A 20,198-nucleotide genomic window follows, 5' to 3' on the forward strand; every position below is an offset into this window, starting at 1 on the left:
GTTGTTTATTTAAACAGAGGCTACCTACTCACCAGGAGACTATCCCCTCCTCTAGCTCCTTACATATTTTTAACATTTGAAGAAAGATTTAAAGTTGCCTAAAATCCATACCCTTATTTGTTTACTTCTCTAGCCCCAAGGTTAAATAAATACACTTTTCAAAGACCTTATAATGTACTACGGTAAAGCATTTGACATTTAAAGTCAAAAGGCTTTGAAGATACTCAGAATTTGTGTCTAAAACACTTTACATCTATTTAGCAAAAATATATAAAGGACACTGCACATGATCAGATGACATGCTGACTCATGCAGCCACTTACTGCCGGTCCCGGCAGGCCGGGCATGCCCCGCTCCCCACGCTGCCCCGGCAAGCCCACAATTCCTCTCTGCCCAGTAGTTCCGGCGGGGCCAGGGGGGCCGTCTGGACCCTGATTTGGAGGATAAACTATAATTAGAAATGCTCCAGGGTAAAACTATATGCAAGAACTTTACAACAGATCACACTTTTATAGGTTTTTTGGATATAAAAACAAGTTCTGTTTCATAAGGCTATACTGTACATAAATAATCATAACTTATAATCCACACAGAACTTTTTAACATTATTTAAAAGTAAAAATAGCCATTGAAAAATAACTTGAAAATTAATATGAATATTGATGGAATAAAAGAGGTAACTATTCAGGCACATATCATTCTTTCTAAAAAGACACATTTTAAAAATAAAGAAAATGATATGATTTTATCTAAACACATTCATGTTTAAAGACATTTGGATATTAAGATAGTGTGCTTTATAAAACTTTCTTTGTGTAGTGCAGATATATAAGAAAGAGTGTTTTCTTGTTTAGAGTTTGAATACCATATTCATTACTGCTATATTTTTATATTTACACATATACTTTTTTCTCAAACAGAGAATTGCAAATTAAAAACCCATAGGGTATAAAAATTTATGAAAGTGCTCAGGATAATGTATAAACAGTTTCTTCATTAAAGTAATTATTGTGGACTTCTATCAGCAAACAGCTCAATTAGAGGTGGTCTAGAACAAAGATGCTGCACTTACAGGTTGCCCATCTTCTCCTGGGTCCCCTTTGTCTCCTGGGCCACCAGGAGGGCCAGCTGGTCCTCGATCTCCCACTCGCCCATGAGAGCCAGGGTCCCCACGAAGACCTGGAGGCCCCTCCTTCCCAGGCTCCCCTAAAGGCCCCGCAGGCCCTGGAGCTCCCTAGTATGACACAGAAAGAAATCCAGGAGGGCAAAGTGGAAGCCTCATTGGGGGAAACGATGGGATGGTCTGTGCCTCAGAGGCAGCTTCCATTTTTCCTGCTAGATAATCAGTCATTAGGTGGCTTTCAACAAAATTAAGAAAAACACAACTGCAAATTCATTCCCCAGAAGGAAATCTAGATTGTTTGGAGAAAATTTCCTTTTTGAATCAGTGTTAAAACTGTGCTAAAATTAACTTGAATTTTCAAATTTCTTAAGGCTCTGATCCAACAATAAATATATAGCATTTTATTCTGTCTGATTTGATCTTATAAAGAAAGACTAACATTTATAAAACAAAGTTTTAGAGATGCTTCTAATGGAAGGAAATGATTATTATCACACCGTATTGTTAGTATTTAGTAAGCATGTGGAATGGGAGTCCAATACTGGGGCTAAAAAGGACTTGCAAATTAAGCTCTTCCAAAAAACACAGGATGAAATTTCTTTGACAGCATACCAGTATAAATTACCAATATAAGCATTGTTAATATGAAAGAAAAAGTCATTAATAGATTAAATTAAAGAGTAAATAAAAATTAAATATATGTATATCTATATAATATGTACATACATGTATGTTTGTCTGTATTTTCATGTGTGTGTGTAATTGCTCCTCTGTCAGTAATTTGAATTGCTATATTAACTTACAACAGGGCCTGGTGGTCCAACTCTGCCAGCAGAACCAGGAAATCCTGTAGCACCCTAGAAATATAATATATACAGCAATTTTAAGATAACAATGAATTACATATACCTACTGGGATCTATTCCTTCACAGGGGTACATAGGCCTTTAGATTCCCTTTCTTATTGTGATCAATTATATTTATATATATATATATATGAGAATATATATATATATATTCTTTTATCCTATGTTTTCAAGAGTAGGTAGATTAACTGGGAGGAAGGATGCTCTTTTTGTCTTTCCACTCTCCATTTATCTCGAACATATACAAGTATGTTTCAGGCAAGTGCTAAACCCACATTAATATTTTACATAAAAGAATTATATAAAATGCTGTATCATTATTCATTACCTCTCCCATAGGCCATGTGTTAATTTATATTACATATGAGGCACAACTGGGTCTCCGAGACCATGAAACTAATTTTAACCCAGATCTCCATCTAAGTTAAATGCCCTTTCCACTACAGAGTAGTTATACACATAAAAATGGGTAGTTACAGCTTCAGATTAACTTTAAAATATCCAGTGGCACTAGATATCTGACTACTTGTAATTTCCTAAGCTTCAAACCAACTTACAGGTGGACCCTGAGTTCCTCGACCACCTTTTAGTCCGGGAACACCATTAGGGCCCTAAATGGAAAGAAACAGAAGATCACTGTAGGGAAGTAAAATGGGCCAAACACAAGGTTTAAGCATTGGGCACTGGACCCAAGTTGTGCCTTTTTTTTTCAGCTTACATGAGGGCCTGGGGATCCTGCTAGACCTTGTGGGCCGGGAGAGCCCGCATCTCCCTTCTGTCCTGGCTCTCCGGGTTCACCTTTTACTCCAGGCTGCCCATCAGGACCCTATATCAATTGTGTAAATAAGCAATTGATTATAACACTGACAGACAAATTATTTTACAGTAATTATTATTAACACATAACTTAATCATCCACTGTAAAATGATGCTTTGTAATCAGTACTGCAGCACAGAAGAAAAACAAAAATGATCTGATGAGATCTTTAAAGATGGTCTGAAAAGTAACTTATCCCATATTTTTATTACAACAAATAAGTATAGAATCTGAAGTTGTGTAAACTCATCATTTTTGTGCTAGTCCTTGAAAATGAGAATATTGCCTGGGACACTATGAGCTTTCCAGAATCTTTAATACACATTCAAAACCCATGGTCTAACAAGAGGAGTGCTCATTAAAATGAAACACATCTGACAATTGTACCTGAGGGCCAGCAAAACCAACAGCACCAGTTGGGCCATTTTCACCACGAGAACCCTAGGAGAAGACAGAGTTTACTATAGCTTCACACTTTCTTAGAAAGACAAAGTGGGGGTAGGATCAGGGGTGGGAGGAAGGGGAAGTGGTGGGTGGGGAGAAATGAAGACAACTGTACTTGAACGACAATAAAAAAATGGAAAAAAAATTTAAATAAAACAAATTCACACTTTCTTATAAACAGTAATTATATTAAAAGTACAATTATATAAATTGGGAGTATCTTGAAATTACATATGGAAGAATCAGACATATTGGTCAAGGAAGATTTTTAAGTGGAATAGAGATATAAGGATCATAGGACAAAATTCCAAGGTCTGAAGTTTCAAAGAAGTGTCTTAATTATTTAGTTAATTAGCTGCTTATCTAGACTTACTAGATTGTATCAAAATAATACACAAATAACTTTTTAATGTAATGAGAAAAAAGTTGAAAACCAGAAACTTATAAATAACCTAATCTAATTGGCATGGTTTTATATAAGTATTAAGACAAAACAATGACTTGTTTACTGCTTAATGTCATACTAAGACCATCAAGATATTGTCACTTACAGGATTGCCACGGGAGCCTGGAGGGCCAACTAAACCTCGAGGACCAGGTTCACCCTAGAAAGCAGATTTTAGATGGTTATTGTCCAAAACAGAGGCAAAACATAACACCGTTGTCCTAGTTGACAAAAACATATTGAAAATGAGAATATTACCTAGTAAACTGTGTATAGGGCAGATAGTGGGGAGAACTCTGAGATGATCTAGCCCAACTACCATATTTTGTGAAAGAGAAAACATGAGAAAGCCTACATGATTCTGATTCCATTCCACACAATAACTTAAGGCATTACCTTTTCTCCAGTGGGACCTGCAGGACCTGGGGGTCCTAAGGGACCTGGAAGACCCTGTCAATGAACAAAACACAGGATACTGAGAGAAAGCATGCACATAACTCTCCATCTTTAAACAAACAAACAAAAAATGGGCAATTTTCTTATAGTGTGGCTACTCTTGCAAAACAGTACCCAAAATAAATAATATAATCTGTATATTCTCAAGATTTTTCTATCTAGTTTAAAACAATTTCCACTTAATTTTCTCCACAGAATGTTTTAATCTCTCTCATCCAATTCAACTTATCCAAATGTAAGTCCTCAAACATTAGTTCTAAATTAATTCTTTCCAGTGTCTCCCTATTTTCTAGCCTATTTGATTTTGTTAATACTTATTTGAAATTTGAGTATAGATTGAAAAGAGACTTTTTTCTTTTGTACAGAATACTATATTCTTAAATTAAAATACACCAACTAAATAGAGCTCTTTTTATTTCAAAAAAGTGAAATTGTGCGAAAGCATCCAGTTTTCTACGTTCTCCTGAGATGAAAAGAAGGGTCACTCTGCAGCTGAACTGACGGGGTGGGCTATGTGCTCAGAGCTCAGGGGAGCCACCGCGTGGGGGTGCAAATTGGGTCTTCGCTATGTGTGGTCACAATACTAAACCCCTACCTACCGTATATTGCAGTTCTTTCTAAACAAGTTTTCTCTCTGACACTGTGCACTTCCTCTTCCTGTGTAGCAGCCCAAGTATTCTTTTGTATTTCTCTATGTACAACAGAAGAATCTTACAAAAATGACTCTCAATTATATATTTTTGACAAGAACATGAGAACACTATAATATTAAGTTCTCTGAATCTGTAACAGAACAATATACTTCCAATAATTTACCTGCTATACTTCCTTAAAGTATTTCATGAAATATATGAGTTAATTTACAGACTTCTTCATACAGAGAAAACATGTTATTCATTTTTCCTTTACTATGAGATTACAGCAAATGCTCTGCTCTTTCCCTAAAAAAGCCACACTGCCTTCACTAAAAGTAAGGCAGTTATTGCTAATGTCTTGATCCTATTACATTGCATTTTTGAAGTAGTTCATAAGAACAATAAATACACATTTCAGATTTCCACTTGTGATAACATGTCAACGCATTATTCCTTCAAATCGCACTGCATTCCTAATGACGAACTGCATACCATCATGGCATAAAATACAAACAGTATGGCAGATTTCTTTGAAATATTAAATGAAACATTAGATCTAATTAAAAGGCAAAAGGTTTTGTGTGTCCATAATTGGTTAAACCAAGTGAGTAGCTTTTCAGAAAAGGAAAAAGGGGATAATAACCACTAAGGCTAAATCATTTTTATACACTTTCTAATAAAAAACTAATATAATCAATATATTAATGGTGACTCTTTGTAAAGAATCAATATATTAACAGTGGCTTAGTGTGATTCTTTTATATATATTATATATAATTGCTATTTTATATATATAATTGCTATTGCTAGAGTACAATAGAACAATGGATGGCAAACCATGTCATATCAGAAGAGGCTATTTATCAAATACCAAGAACTATTCCAGGACATGGTGAACATCTGAGCAACTGCCTACCTGCTCTTATGTGAGAGAATCATTTGCATCTAGAGATATATTTCCAATCTAACCTGTTCGATTTCCTTAGAATTGCAAGTGCATTCTATTTTTGAGGACCCAGTGCTCATTAAATGTCAATTTCTGATATGACATGAAACAATGCTTGGGATCAACCATCCTTTTTTACTTTTCACTTATTCGGCCTCTTTACTGATGAAAGAAAGCATCAATCCCGATTCATCATGCAGTTGTTTTCTCACCCCTAACATCCAGTATATTAAGATTTATCATGATTTTGACTACTCTACAAAATTCTATTTGCCTGAACTGGAAGTAGGTCTAAAACAACTCATTAAGTCATCATTTTAATAGAAATGAACATTGCATATAAAATAAAAAGATAATAGAGAATATAAAAGAGGGCCCCACCACTTAATGCAGTGATCTCTCACAGGTCTCTCAACAATGTCTTTACTTTTGGGCTGTCCTAATTCAAGGTAAGCAAAACGAGTACCCATGGTTGATTAACATCAAATCTTAGATTTTATGATTCTCCAAGTCCTGACCAACATGGTAACAATTCAAACTTTATTTTGGAAAGTTCAGGCAAATTCATATGATAATGATAACGTTGATTCTTAGCCAATAGGAAAAAGAATGATTTTACTTACTCTTGCTCCATCATTTCCAGCTGTGCCTTCAGCACCTTTCTCTCCTATGCCACCCTGGGAAAACACAAAACATCATTTATTTATTTTGTTGTCTTTCCCCCACATTTCCATGGAAGCTTTATGAGTTGAGATTTATCTCCTATGTTCATGGTTGTATCCCCTTGAGCCTAAAACAATACCTGGCACTGTATACTCTCTCAATAAATATATATTAAGAAAGAAAATGAATGACTTTTGACTCAGTATGGTAGAAGTAAAAGTCTGCCTAGGAAATCACTATCAATCTAATGGACTGAACTAAAAAAAAAAAAAACAGACTTACTCTGTCACCCTTGGGGCCAGGAGTTCCTGCAATTCCTCTTTCTCCCGGCATACCTTGAAGACCTGGCGGGCCTGTGTCTCCAGGGGTCCCTGTCGGTCCTGGACTTCCCTAAAATGAGCCAACAATAAGTAAGATCACATAAATATCCAAGTGGAACCACATGGAAGTACCACCTTGGTAGGTCAAAATTATAGAATCTCAAAGATTTTGTATGCTTTAATCTAGTGCTTATATTTTGCATTCCAAAAAAGTGCCTCTGAGCTCATTAAAAAATATTAGACCTCTGATTGTTCATTTATGTTTTCTGACCTCTGTTGGGAAAAACAGACCTCTGTTTGGAAAAATTAAGTACTGATTCAAATAAAAATGACAGAACTTCCTTTTGGAGGGTAACATTATGTGATTCTACCAAAGAAAGAAGACATTACATTTTAGAGAGTATTTCATTCTCTGTGTAATAAACCCATGACATTAAGCTGGATTTCCAGCTCACTCAGTGTATTAAATGGAAGCAGATATTACACAATCACCTTGGGACCTTAAACATGATAAGGATCTAATGTTACATAGTCGTGAGAAGTTCTATTTCAAATGTTTGCACTCAAATTAAATAGTCTTCTACCAATGTTAAAATGGCATCCAAAAATAAATAGTACAGATTTTTGCCTTATGATGTATAGTATTTTTGGATTTCAAAAACAACATACTTTCATACATTTTGTAAGCAGAACTATGGAACTTAAAAGAAGAAAACAGAACATTTGGTTAGAAATACCTCCTAATAAATTATGCAATTTTCTGTTTCTCATTTATGCTTGTTAATGGCAGTCATTAATCAAATTTACATCAATACACATTAGAGATAGGTCTGTATATGAGAATATCACTATGCATACTCGACCATAAATCCCATCACAAAAGCAAGACTCTTTTTTAGCTGACTCTTTAGTGATGAGAAAAAGCCTGGTTGTCACTTAGGTGCTCATTAAATATTGGTTGAAGAAGAAAATTATATGATTAAATAACTTGGAAAAACAAAAGAAATAAATTCTAGTACCATCATGTGCTTATTGAGCAGAAATTTTAGAATGTTTCACACACTGAGCTCACTACAGCACTTACTTTTGGACCATCAGGGCCGTGTCCTCCAGCCATTCCCTTCTCACCGGGGAGTCCGGTTATTCCTGGTTCTCCTCTTTCTCCCGGATTTCCTCGTTCTCCCTAGTACAACATTGGGATGTCAGACAAACTCAGTGCTTAATCTCAAAATAGGTTGAAAATGTTCCTCAAAATTGGACAAACATGACTTCTGCTGGGGAAACGTTTAGAAATGAACAACAATTGAGGCTCACTTTTCTAATTTAGTGATAGGAAATAAACTAGAAGTAAAGATATACTAGTTTTACAGCACAAAATATTTCTCAAAAGATTGATTTCCATCAAGTAGAAGAATTTTAATGCTAACACTGCCCAGTTTAAAATAAAAGGTGCTCTTTTAAACTGAAGCCAATGGAAGCAAAGTTAATCATAAAAAATAAAATACTTACTCTAGGTCCCAATGGGCCAACTGTTCCAGGATCTCCGGGAACTCCCTGTAAGATAAATTTTACAAAAGTGGAAGAAGAGCTTTGAGCTAAATTTTATATATTTAGTAGAAATAGTTCTAGACCATACACCTAATTTCTTTTAATGTACTACTTGATGTTTGACTAGGCCCAAACTATTAAAAGCAGAAAAATGTGTATACTTTTATAAATAAGAAGGTATCACATATATTAGATGAAAATATTTTTTCAGTAAACATTTATTACTGAATATTGATTTTGACAATGAGAACATTCAAAATGTTATCTCATAAAGATAATACATTAGTTTTTTAGAGATAAAAATATATACCAAGAGCCTTTGCTTCCTAATTAAACGTAAAAAATCTTTTAATAGATGAAAGTGAAATTAAAAGCAATGAAGTACTGATCTTTTGAATAGAACCAATTCAACACAATTTAGTAAACATTTCTTAAACATATAATATGAACAACACACTCTACCAGCAATTGTGGGTTAAAAGTAGTACAGTGTTGTTGGGAACTGCTCTGCCTGGTTTCAGGAGTTGTAACTGCCCTCCATGCATCTAAGGATGAGTGAGCAACCTCCAGAATGAGAGCCACTCAGGAGACAAAGCTTGTCTCTGGCAGCAACGCTGCTTCTGCTTCATCCCCTGCCCCCAACGCATGGTTGAATAGTCCATGACAGCTAAGACCCCTCAGAGGAGGGGCAACCTAAGCCAGACACGATCACTTGGGAGGCCATCAAGGAAGGACTCAGGGGACTGCAACAAAGAGGGAGTGATGGACCCTCATCCCCCAGCTATTCTGACATAGCCTGAGTCCCCATTTCCATCTGAAAAAAAGTGATTTCTGGCTCTAATCCACTTAAGCCTGAAAACCTATGATGGGGAGGGCAGTGCAGCCCTTTGCCAGCTAGAGCAAGATCTGGGGTGATCAGGCATAAGAAAGAATTCCTAAAGTCCTGTGAAGCCTGCTTTGCTAAAAGTGCTTTCACTCATATGATAAGGGTCCAAAAAGGAAATGAGTACCCTCAGATTTCTTTGAAATGTTATCTACAGTTTGATCCTTGCCGCCTGTATTCCTGTGTATTACAACCCAATAAAAGCCATTGAGGAAGGGGCTCATGGCCCTTCTCCTCTGAGGGATTGGCCACCTCTCCTCCCCAAGCAGATGATGTCTTGGTAGTGTTACTTTCATCCGAGGCGGACAGGGGGACTTGCTAGCAAAGTTCTCTCCACACAGTGTGACTATATTGAGAGTGTATTCTTAACTAAAGAAAAGTTTGTCATTTAAAATTTCTTCCTTTGATAAAGATATATTATAATCACTGACTCAAGTAGGCCTCTGGTCTTATTCCTTAAAATTATTATCTTCATTGATGTGTGATCTTCCTAAAACTCAAATGTAATAGTATCATCCCTACTTAAAAACCCTCCATTAGCTTCCCATTACTCTAACAATAAAAACAAATAGGACTCAAATTAAGACTTTCAGTAATCTGACTCCTGACTCACTCTGCAGCCTCATTTCCGCCCTTGAACTGTACTCCACATTCCTGACTTGGAGAATTTGTTTTCACTGCTTTAATTTGATCAGCAAGTCTTTGTACTTGCGGTTCCATTTCCCAGTGCACTTTACCTTTCCTCCTCCCTGCTTACCATCATTCATTCATTCTTCAGATCTCATAAAAGATATGCACTTTGTCCAGGAAACTTTTTCTAAACCCCCAAATATGAATTAGTTGCTCTTCTGTGTTTCTGTACAAGTGCCTCTCCTACCATAGCATTTGGAACGGTCTTCCTATACTCTCTGTCTCCTGCTATAATATAATGTAAGGGCAAGTTCCATGTCTATCACGTTCAATTGGTTAAGGCCAAGGCTAAGCAGAGCTAAGCACACAGCTCTCACCAAATATTTGTTGAATGGCTTAATGAATGAGTCACTCAGAGAAAAATAAATTCAATAATCTATGTGTGTATAAAATGATAAAAATAAAATGGTATCTGTTCATAATACTTTATAAAGCTTCCAGTAAAATTCTATAAAGATATATTTAGTGATTAAGCCTTTGGAAACATTTGATCTGGGTTCAATCATACGAGCTGTGTGACCTAACATCTGTGTGCCTCTTTTTTTCCTCATCTGTAAAATGGGCATAATAGGAATACCTAGTACACAGCATTGTTTCGAGGATTGAAAGAGATAATATATGTCAATTAAACCCAAACAGAGCCTCATGCATAAGTGATATTATGAACCAGTGATTTTTAATATTGCCATTATTTTTAGTTAAAAAGTTTACCTGATCACCTGGCTTTCCACCTTCCCCAGGAGGCCCAGGAGGACCAGGAAGCCCCTAAAACAAAGGGAAGAAAATAAAACCGTGACTCTATAAATAAAGTTTAATAGGTCACCAGTGTTAACAGTTTTCGTTTCACAATTCATAAAGCCTTCATGACTATGTTTTCAAGTAAAAGGTATTGTTTGAACACAAGTTAAGCAAAACAGACTGAGAAACCTACGTCTTCTAACATAACATGGAAGCTAGGTTACAGGTTGAGACCTTCATTCACACACACTTAGCAAAAACAAAACAAAGAACATAACAGGCAGTTTTTCATATTTGTAGATTTTAATGGCTCTGAAAACAATATATCAGACTATTAGATTACTAATGGAAGTAATTCGTAACAGTTTTTTCCCCCAAATTATGATTAGCCATGCTATTAAATAGTCTACATGTCAATGTATTTAGAGAAATCATAAGATTTTAAGAAAATTCTTTATACACTGTGCTAATAAAATTAGAAAAGCCTAAAATAATTAAATAAACTTTGTTGAGATATGAAGAACACTTTGTAATTTTTAATTTGTTAATAGCTTTAGGTTTTAATCAGTTTTTCAGGTAAAATCTATTATTTCTCTTTAAACAAAAAAAGTTTTATTTTATTCAAATGTCTACCTTATTTACTCAAAGAGGGATGACTTGGAAAATTATAAAATTTCACAAAAGCACTGAAGTCAGTGGAAGGGGACGTAAACACCTGAAGCCGTGCATACCTGGAAGCCCGTGGGGCCCGGGGGGCCCTGCTCCCCTCTCTCCCCAGCCAAACCCTAAGCCACAAAAGAAAGAAAATCATGAAAATCAGGAGCCAGATCTTTACACTTCCTGCCTGTTTATGTGAACCACTGGAAGTATTTCTATTTCTTTGTATTTCTCCTAATCACATGTTTTCTACTTTATCCAGATAATAAACCAGTGTTAAAAGTCATCCAATAGTCTTGTTTGAAGTCCCTTCTAGTGAGAAAACATCTAAAGCCAGCAGAGACTGATGACAAGTGTTTATTTTTTGATCCAAACATACAATGTCTGAGCCAACCATAAAATCATGGGAAAATTAGATAAATTAGAGATGGAAAAGCTCATTACTTTCATACATCTAATCTAAAACAATAATATTTTCACTGCAGTTTATTTGTCATAAAATTAATAATCAAACCTTCCAAACTAGAATAACTAAAGAAAGCGAAGCTAACATTTTAATACAATTGGTATTTTAAACAAATAAAATGCCAAAATATTCTGATAAACATTTACTTTGAAAATCCTAGGCTGGAACCAAAATATACCTCAAAGAATATTATTCCTTCTTATTCCTTCAAAAAAAATTAGTTTAAATTAATGTCTATAAGACACATTATTAGAATAACATAGATAATACTATTTTTATGTTTTAAGTAAAATATAGTATTAAATGTTCATCAGATACTATTTTCCTTAGTTGACATATTTTCCAACAGTAATATATAAAGATGATTATATAGCTTTTTCTGTGAATATTTTAAATATTTCTGTGAATGGTTTAAAATGAAGAGACCAATCATTCTATTTATAAAAGGCAGAATAGGCCAGCACAAGAATCAAAAGAAGTGACTGAAATTCTTCAATCTGCACTTCTTATTGACATCCCCCCAAATCCATCATAAGTAAAGTCTTGGACAAACATCAATGAAAACTACAATATGAATGTATTTTTGCTAAAAGATCACTTACAGGGGGGCCCACAGGACCAGAAGGGCCAACTTCACCATCTTTTCCAGGAGCTCCCTAGTATCATCACACAGAGATAATTGGTGAGAAGGGAACCACAAAAATTTGGAAAATTACATATTTTTTTCTTTAGCAGAAAATGTGTATAGTTACCCTCTGTCCAGGAACACCAGCATTTCCTGCCTCTCCAGGTTTTCCAGGATCACCCTAAAAATAAAGAACAAATTTAAATTTCAATCAATTTGTTAAAAACATGGCTGCTCTAGGTGAGAAAGATGATGAGATGACAGACATATCATACATTGTACTCACACTGCTACCTTTGGGGCCTGGAAGACCCATACTCCCAGGCTGCCCTCTGATTCCTATGGAGCCTGGAGGGCCTGGTCGGCCATCCTCCCCTGGAGCACCCTACAGAGTGGACAGGAGTGATGGCAGTTATATGTAAGTTCTCTCCAAGTATCGCATTATCCAAATTGTTACTTGCCTTTGCTTCCTCTAAAACTTCTATATAAGTTATTGGACATATTTTATCTCAGTGAATTATTATAGAACAGTTGAGTATCTAAAAAAACTGCTGAAGTATTTTAACTATATAGAACACAGATTTTATTCTTATGCTATAAACAAGCCTCATCTTCATGTCTCTGTATACTTTCATATAAGTAGAGAAAACTTTGTTTCCTTCTTTTATTTACTTCGGTTTGTGGTAATAAAAACTCAGGACTTGCATTTCACTTTTGTGAAGTGAAGAGAAGAGCCCAGAATATATAAGCTGTCAAAATTCATACCTACTTATCTCTTAAATATATCAAATTGGAAGGAGCATTAAGAAATAAGAATGTTTCTTATGAGACAAATTCCATCAATATTAAAAATACATCATTCCAATTTTTTCATTGATATCAGGGAAGCAATTTTAATCTCAAAAATTCATTTCAATAAAATGTGATCAATTTTGGGTCAATTTGAAATTATGCAAATCCTAACTATTTGCTTCCAGGGCACAGGGCCTTTTAAACATATAAACATGATCAGCATCCACATGACCAACAATAGTAACCTCAAATAAGTCACACATCTATTACAAAAGATTAATGGTTGTGGACGCTGGTTTAAATTGCTTACCAATGGTCCAAGTTTTCCTTCAGGACCTTGAACACCAGGATTTCCTGTCAGACCCTGAAAATTAAAGTAATTGTCAGTTTGTAGCTGATCTACAATGGAAGATTCTAAAGAGTAAAAATAGCATTGCATTTATGGGATCCAGTTCCCCTTCGCAACGCCCACTCTCAGTAGGCTCAGGTTCCTTTAGACAGAATCACAGGACCATCATGGGCTTCACCCAGCTGATTTCAGGACACAGGGCAGATAACATGGCAGGCCAACAGGGCAGCATTCGGTGGGATTCTTCTTCAGGAGGAGTCCTAACAGCACAATCTCCAGGGGCATCCTCCAACCCTCCCACAGTGGACAGGCCAGATGTGAGGGAATGAGTCTACATGGGGGGTGCAGGAGCTGCCCTGGCTTAGAAATCTCATGTAACCACTATTTGTAACAGCACCTGCGACTCGGTATACTGATCCCAGCAAGGCAAATGTGCAGGTATAAGTCACCCAAAATCAGAAAAGCCAAAGCTATGCTCCCACCAGATTTGTATCATTCATTCATAGCCCTTCCAAGCCAAATGCAGTCTAACATCAGGAATCATTTTTATTTACTATAAGCAATGTTGATGGTCTCTCAGCATTTCGCCTTTCTCAAATATCTAAGGGAAGAGTACCTAAGCAAAGATGAACCCAATGCTAGTTTTTCATGGAGAAGGAGAAAGGGCTATAGTCGACTTTTATTCATAGATCTAAATCTGGATTCAAGATAAAGAATTTACATTGAGCCAAAGTGTCTTTTCACCCAGCTCTTTGTATAATTCCTTTCTCTATGAGGCCTTGTTGACCTTTGAATACAGGGCAATTCCAAAGTTGCAATAAAATTTTAAATAATATTTTGTTAAAATGAAATTTATCAGAAATTCTCCCAGTCAAAAAAGTCAGACAAGTTGTTTATTGTCAAGTAAAAAATTATAAAAAATGACAAATAGTATTTTTCCATGTAAAGTAGTAAAATTATCAATATACACCCCTTTGAAAAAGGAAGGCCAGAAGTTACTGAGTTTTCTATACCTGATAAAAATAACAAACCAATATTTAAAAAACAATGAATCAGGTTAAAACCATAAAAACAAAGAAATGTCCCATGGTGTGAATGAAAATGAGCTAAATAAAGTAAATCGCTTTAGAAACACAAGAAAAACAAGCACTCTCATTGAATTCTCAGGCTTTGTCCTTACCCGAGCACCGGGAAGCCCTGGTTCACCTGGACGTCCTGGGTCCCCCTGACCGCCTTTAGGTCCTGAAGAGCCCACAGGGCCCCTCTCTCCTTGTGCCCCCTGTTCCAAAGCAAAGCAGAAGACATCAGAAAAAGAGTACCGGGAAACAAAAGTAAGCATATATAAAATTCTTGTGTTACAAATCAAAGGATTAATATATCATACAAGTAGTTTATCAAAGTAGTTACTAAGACTTCTTTGTAAACAATGTCACTTCACATTTTATTGTAATTTGGATTCCTTGTAGAATAGTGGGTTTTTTAAAAATCATTATCTAATGAAAGTTGTGTTTAGAGACTCACTCCAGTTATTTAGATAAGGGAAAAAACACAGAATTTCGAAAGAGTCTAAATTTCAAGACAACAGAAAAATTACACATCAGCTAATGGAAAGGTCTGTGACCTTTTCTTCTCAGGAATTTCCCTGGCAAATCCAAAAACAAACTCCCATGTACCTCCAACCATCGTCACCCTCCACCCTGCAGATCTCTACAATGCAGAAATTGCACAAGAGAGATTGGGCATTAGGCCTGACCTCTGTGTCTAACTCCTTTCTGGATGTGGACCCACGTGGGCCAAGGCTAAATCACCATGCTGAACGATGGCATCCTTTGGAGCACTGTGAGAGTCAATGTTGATGAAATGACCTCACCTTTGGTCCAGGTAAACCATCAGAACCCGGAAAGCCACGATTGCCAGGAGCACCCTACAAATGACCAAAATTTGATTCTTAATAGTTGTTCATGTTTTTTTAACTTATAATGAGTGGATATTTTTATTTTCAGTACTACAGGGTTTTAGAAGTTGTGATCAAGCCAACATGGCAAGAGATGTGCATAGAAAAAACCTGGCTACACAGAAAGAAATCTTAAATTGTAAAGAATATATAAGTACTAAGCCAAAAAGTTATTCAAGTCAAGAAATATTCTAACGATTCTCTGTAAGATCACACATAAACTGATATATAAATATAAGAGGCAAAAAAACCAGCACCATCTGCCACAATTGAAATATCAGAAATAAAGGATAGTCTTGTATGTGAAGCCCTTTACATTCTCTAAAGTTTCATACAAATGTAAGGTGCTATTGTGGTTGCCCCTTTCAGGCCTGTTTCCATTATATTCTGGTTACAGCAACCGCTCATGAAGTTTGAAATCACTAATCACCTAATCTAATGTCATATCACAGTCACATGCTTGAAGTTACTCTCTGCCACATCACCCTGTTATTTTCCAAGTGCACTTGAGGGCTGGGACCACAGCTTTCTTGTCCACTGGTTTATCCCAAGCACCAATATGATAATTTAGCATCACACAGTTGTTCACTCATTATTAGTTGAATTCATTAGTTGAGTGAATGAATAAACAATGAAGAGTTGGCTCCTTTAATTCACAGATTACCATATTGAACTGTGCACTGCAGGCACAAGCATTTCTCTTAAATTGTTCTTGCTTTCTTTACTATCCCAGAAGTAATTCCCCCAGAACTATAAGAATTTATGTTATTATTCAAATTTTACCCTTTCTCCCATTGGGCCAGGAGGACCAACTGTTCCTGGATCACCTCGGGGACCTCTTTTGCCTTCTTCACCAGGTGGGCCTATTGGACCTTGAACACCATGTGGCCCCTAGTAAAAACAGAAGAATGGTTGCCAGAAAAAGCCATTTGACAAATGAGTTACAGCAAAAGGTTCATTTAATAAAGTCAGCCATAAATTTTAACCTATGTTAGGTTATTTCCATACACAGGGATTGTAATTCTCATAGTTATTATTTCAAACACAAGTGTTTTAAGCTATCTGCTTCCAGACAATATATATGTTCTTCCTGTCATTTCAAAGAATGAAGACTTACCGGTTCCCCTTTGGGGCCAGCTTCTCCTTTGAAACCTGGCACTCCTGGGTCACCCTGAAATAAAAATATCTTTAGTTGTAAGGACCAGGATATTTAGCCAGTCCAGCCTACTTGAATTAGCTTTAATAAATGGGCTTTGAAAATTTTCTGGAGCTGAATCAGTATTGAATAAACAGCATATGTAATCATTTTTAAATTTTGAAAATCTTACAGAATGTGTGTGAATTTTTATAAAATTCAATATAATTTGGTAGCAGTTTATTTATTTTACATTGGTCTTTGAAGGATTTTTTAAATATTGATTTTTATCATGCATACTAAAATAGTTATAATTTTTAGTTATTATTACAAATCAGAGCTAAACAAAGACAACTTCTATAGAAAACCTACTTAGGATTTACTTTAGGAAATAGACTTATTTACCCAGATCAAAATAATTTTATAATTTTGTTCTATCTATTGAGAGTGTGACAACTTCAAATAAGGCACTTCATCTTTGACTCCAAAGGGTTTCAGGGTTTTGTTCTGTTCAGGGTTTTATGTATGTGTGTCTTCAAATACCAGTTACAGATTGTGTGTTAGGAACCAGATTGCTAAATTGCGAACATGATAAAAAACAAATTGTGAAATATCAGCAACACTCATATTTTAATAAATCTGTCACCAGAACTTAAAAAGGACTTATCAACACAACCAAATTACTTGGAATAGAATCCAAAATATTTGTTTTAAGTAGTACTTAAAAAAGTTTTAATTTTATATATCAAGCTAAAACATATGTAAACACAAGTTTTCAATCTGTTTATTTCTTATGGGTTCATCACAATATTTTTCCTAGAAATAATTTCTACAAAATATGGAAACTCATTAAATATGAACAATATGTTGAAATCTCTCAAGTACCATATGATTTCACTTATATATGAAATCTAATGAACAAAATAAACCAATAAACAAAACAGAAACAGACTCATAGATACAGAGAACAGACTGACAGCTGTCAAAGGGGTGGTGTTTGCAGGGCTGGGTAAAAAGGGTGAAGCAATTAAGAAGAAAAAAATAAAAACCTCATGGACACAGACAACAGCATGGTGATTACCAGAGGTGAGGTTCATAGTGAAAGAACAGTGGTGGGGAGAGGTCTGAAGAGGGTATAGAGGGGATAAATGATGATACGGGACTTGATTTGGGGTGAGGAACACGCAACACAATATACAGTTGATGTATTACAGAATTGTACACCTGAAACCTATAGTAACCAATGTCACCCAATAAATTCAATAAAAATAAATAAAAATTTCAAAAGGAATAACTCTCAAGAAACAAGTTTGTTGAATCCATTTTTAGCCAAGACATCATTATAAATTTCCATTAAACCTCCACATTTCCCCACACTGGCTTGCAAATGTTTTTATAATGTTTATTATTTAACTACTCATAAAATTCTATGAGGTGGACCATGTTATTTTAAATAAAAGAGCACTAAAATTCAACATAATGCAATAATGTTCCATTATGAATTTAAACATCAAAACTGTATGATAACATTTGCTTTCACTTTACGCAGAATCCTATCTTCATTTGCCTCCTTCAGATAAGTCACATTATCTATATCTCATTGAATGTTATTTTTCTTGGTAGTCTCAGTTTGATTACACTAATGGATAAGAGTTGTTTTGACATTACCGGTTGGCCTCGAATTCCTGGAGGTCCAGTGCTACCCTGAGGTCCTTGAGATCCAGGGGGCCCTGCCAAGCCCGGAGGACCAGAGGTACCCACAGAGCCCTATCAGAATGCAAGAGTGACATGATGAGCAGAGATCTAGTTACAAATCTACGGCCAATGTCCAAAGCACTATGTTTGTTTAAACTTGATGTAGCATAAATGCAATTGCTTACCGTTGGGCCTTTGGCACCAGGAGTACCATCAGTTCCCACAGCACCCTGAAAGGGACATGAAAGTTTATACAATAGTACGCCATATCTAGGGTGGTATCCTCAGATGCCTACCCATCTTCCAAAAGGAGGCAGAAAAAATTACAAAAAAAAAACCCTCACTACCATTATATCATAAAAAGTCACTTTTATAATGTTTTCCATAAAATAGTCAAGATATGAAGTGTTTTTAAGGGAAATGTGGTTTCTCAGGAGTTGTATACACTCATTCAGAAATCAAACAGGGTATATTTAAAAAGCCAGCCTTTGTTCTGATTTATAAAACATGTTCAGCTTTCTGTGATGTGTCTTAAACATACTCGGAACTTACAGGAAGACCTTGAGAACCAACTGGACCTGGTGGCCCAGTTTCACCTCTTTGTCCCTGAGGACCTTCAGGGCCTCGTGCTCCAGTGGGACCTGCTTCTCCCTAAAAGGGTGCAAAGGGAAATGTTATTTAAGAAAAATATAAACATGGTATGATTCAAAGTAGATTACTTATTTGGAATTTTACATTTTACACCCAAACATTTAAGGGGGTCAAGATCACACATTGGTTTCCAGGGGATATGTGCCTGACCCTGGAATGGACTCATCCTTCTACCTTTTTAAGTATAATGATGCTTGCCTCATTATTAAGAGCATATCAAAGCTGTCAAGGCAACTAAAATTGGCACCAAAGTGTGGTCTAGATATAGTAAAATACAAGGATATGTAGTTAAGTTTTAATTCAAATAAACAACTAATTTTAATAGAAGTTTGACCCATGAAATATTTAGGATATATTTATACTTAAATTCATTCTTCATTAACTGAAATTCAAATTTAACTGGGTTTCTATATTCTATCCAACATATTATGTACCTGTTTATGTCTAATCCTAAATGGACCTGGACCTGAAATTTTAAAACTAAAATTCTAAGCCTTAGGGAGCTCATTAGTACCAACAAAACATATAAAATCTCTATTCAATTCCTAGTAGCCTTCAATAAAATGCAAAGAACTGGATGTGGAAGTTTATTCTTCACCCACAGAGCCAGAGACCATGGTAGATAGAACCTTACAGGCATAGCAGAATCCTGACCAAAAACAAAAACCCAGAAATTTTATTCTGGAGACAGTGTTGGATAGGGAAACAGTTTCTGAGAGAAACTCTTGCTTGATGTTTGACTTTGTTAAGCAGTTTTCAGTATCCAATAGCCAGTACTAGGAAAACCCAGGAAGAGAGGGAAGTACCCAGTGAGCTGTTATATAAACTGTGATTGCTAGTGAAGTCTTAACTACATGTTAGAGTAGGAATAGAAATCACTTCCTGCTAAGTTACAATCCTGAATATTGTGAGTCTTTTTTCCTTAATTTTTTAGCCAGAGCACAATTTGAGAGTGGATGGTCCTACAAAAGAGAGAGGGTACTTTGCATATTTTGACCAGGGTACACAGGGAAGTTGGCCTCTCCTTGGCCAGAGTTGGTGGCAACAGGATTAGGACTTCAGGGAGCAGAACAGATACAGAGGGGAACAGAGGGAGGTCCCACATGCCTGAGTTCAGAGTGAGCTCTCAGTGAAAGAGGGGACTGGTTAGTGAAAAGACTCAGGGCATCATTTTAAAGCAGCCACATACCTGTGGCACAGAGTTTGAAGATGGTATTCAAGAACATTTGAAGAATAATTTTACTTGATGAATCTCACACTTCAAAGAGTATGTGAAGTGTCAGTACAGACTTTTGTTTGT

General features: G+C 35.9%; 1 protein-coding gene across 1 annotated transcript in view; it reads right to left on the bottom strand.

Annotated features, from left to right (window-relative positions):
* COL5A2 (collagen type V alpha 2 chain) overlaps positions 1-20,198 on the bottom strand; it is a 143,716-nt gene that overhangs the window by 20,909 nt on the left and 102,609 nt on the right. The window contains exons 19-43 of the mRNA XM_037162971.2: positions 18,800-18,898; positions 18,433-18,477; positions 18,221-18,319; positions 16,535-16,588; positions 16,201-16,308; positions 15,334-15,387; positions 14,644-14,742; positions 13,425-13,478; positions 12,609-12,707; positions 12,450-12,503; positions 12,300-12,353; positions 11,306-11,359; positions 10,548-10,601; positions 8,225-8,269; positions 7,800-7,898; positions 6,678-6,785; positions 6,356-6,409; positions 4,092-4,145; positions 3,802-3,855; positions 3,194-3,247; positions 2,708-2,815; positions 2,547-2,600; positions 1,927-1,980; positions 1,073-1,234; positions 324-431 (exon numbers count right to left, since the gene is read on the bottom strand). Of these exons, the coding sequence (XP_037018866.2) occupies positions 324-431; positions 1,073-1,234; positions 1,927-1,980; positions 2,547-2,600; positions 2,708-2,815; positions 3,194-3,247; positions 3,802-3,855; positions 4,092-4,145; positions 6,356-6,409; positions 6,678-6,785; positions 7,800-7,898; positions 8,225-8,269; positions 10,548-10,601; positions 11,306-11,359; positions 12,300-12,353; positions 12,450-12,503; positions 12,609-12,707; positions 13,425-13,478; positions 14,644-14,742; positions 15,334-15,387; positions 16,201-16,308; positions 16,535-16,588; positions 18,221-18,319; positions 18,433-18,477; positions 18,800-18,898 (1,881 nt within the window). The remainder of the gene's footprint in view (positions 1-323; positions 432-1,072; positions 1,235-1,926; positions 1,981-2,546; positions 2,601-2,707; positions 2,816-3,193; positions 3,248-3,801; positions 3,856-4,091; positions 4,146-6,355; positions 6,410-6,677; positions 6,786-7,799; positions 7,899-8,224; positions 8,270-10,547; positions 10,602-11,305; positions 11,360-12,299; positions 12,354-12,449; positions 12,504-12,608; positions 12,708-13,424; positions 13,479-14,643; positions 14,743-15,333; positions 15,388-16,200; positions 16,309-16,534; positions 16,589-18,220; positions 18,320-18,432; positions 18,478-18,799; positions 18,899-20,198) is intronic.

Source organism: Artibeus jamaicensis, unplaced genomic scaffold (assembly GCF_021234435.1).
Source record: "Artibeus jamaicensis isolate MK-2021 breed Jamaican fruit bat unplaced genomic scaffold, CSHL_Jam_final contig_391, whole genome shotgun sequence".
In the NCBI taxonomy this organism is placed as follows: Eukaryota; Metazoa; Chordata; class Mammalia; order Chiroptera; family Phyllostomidae; genus Artibeus; species Artibeus jamaicensis.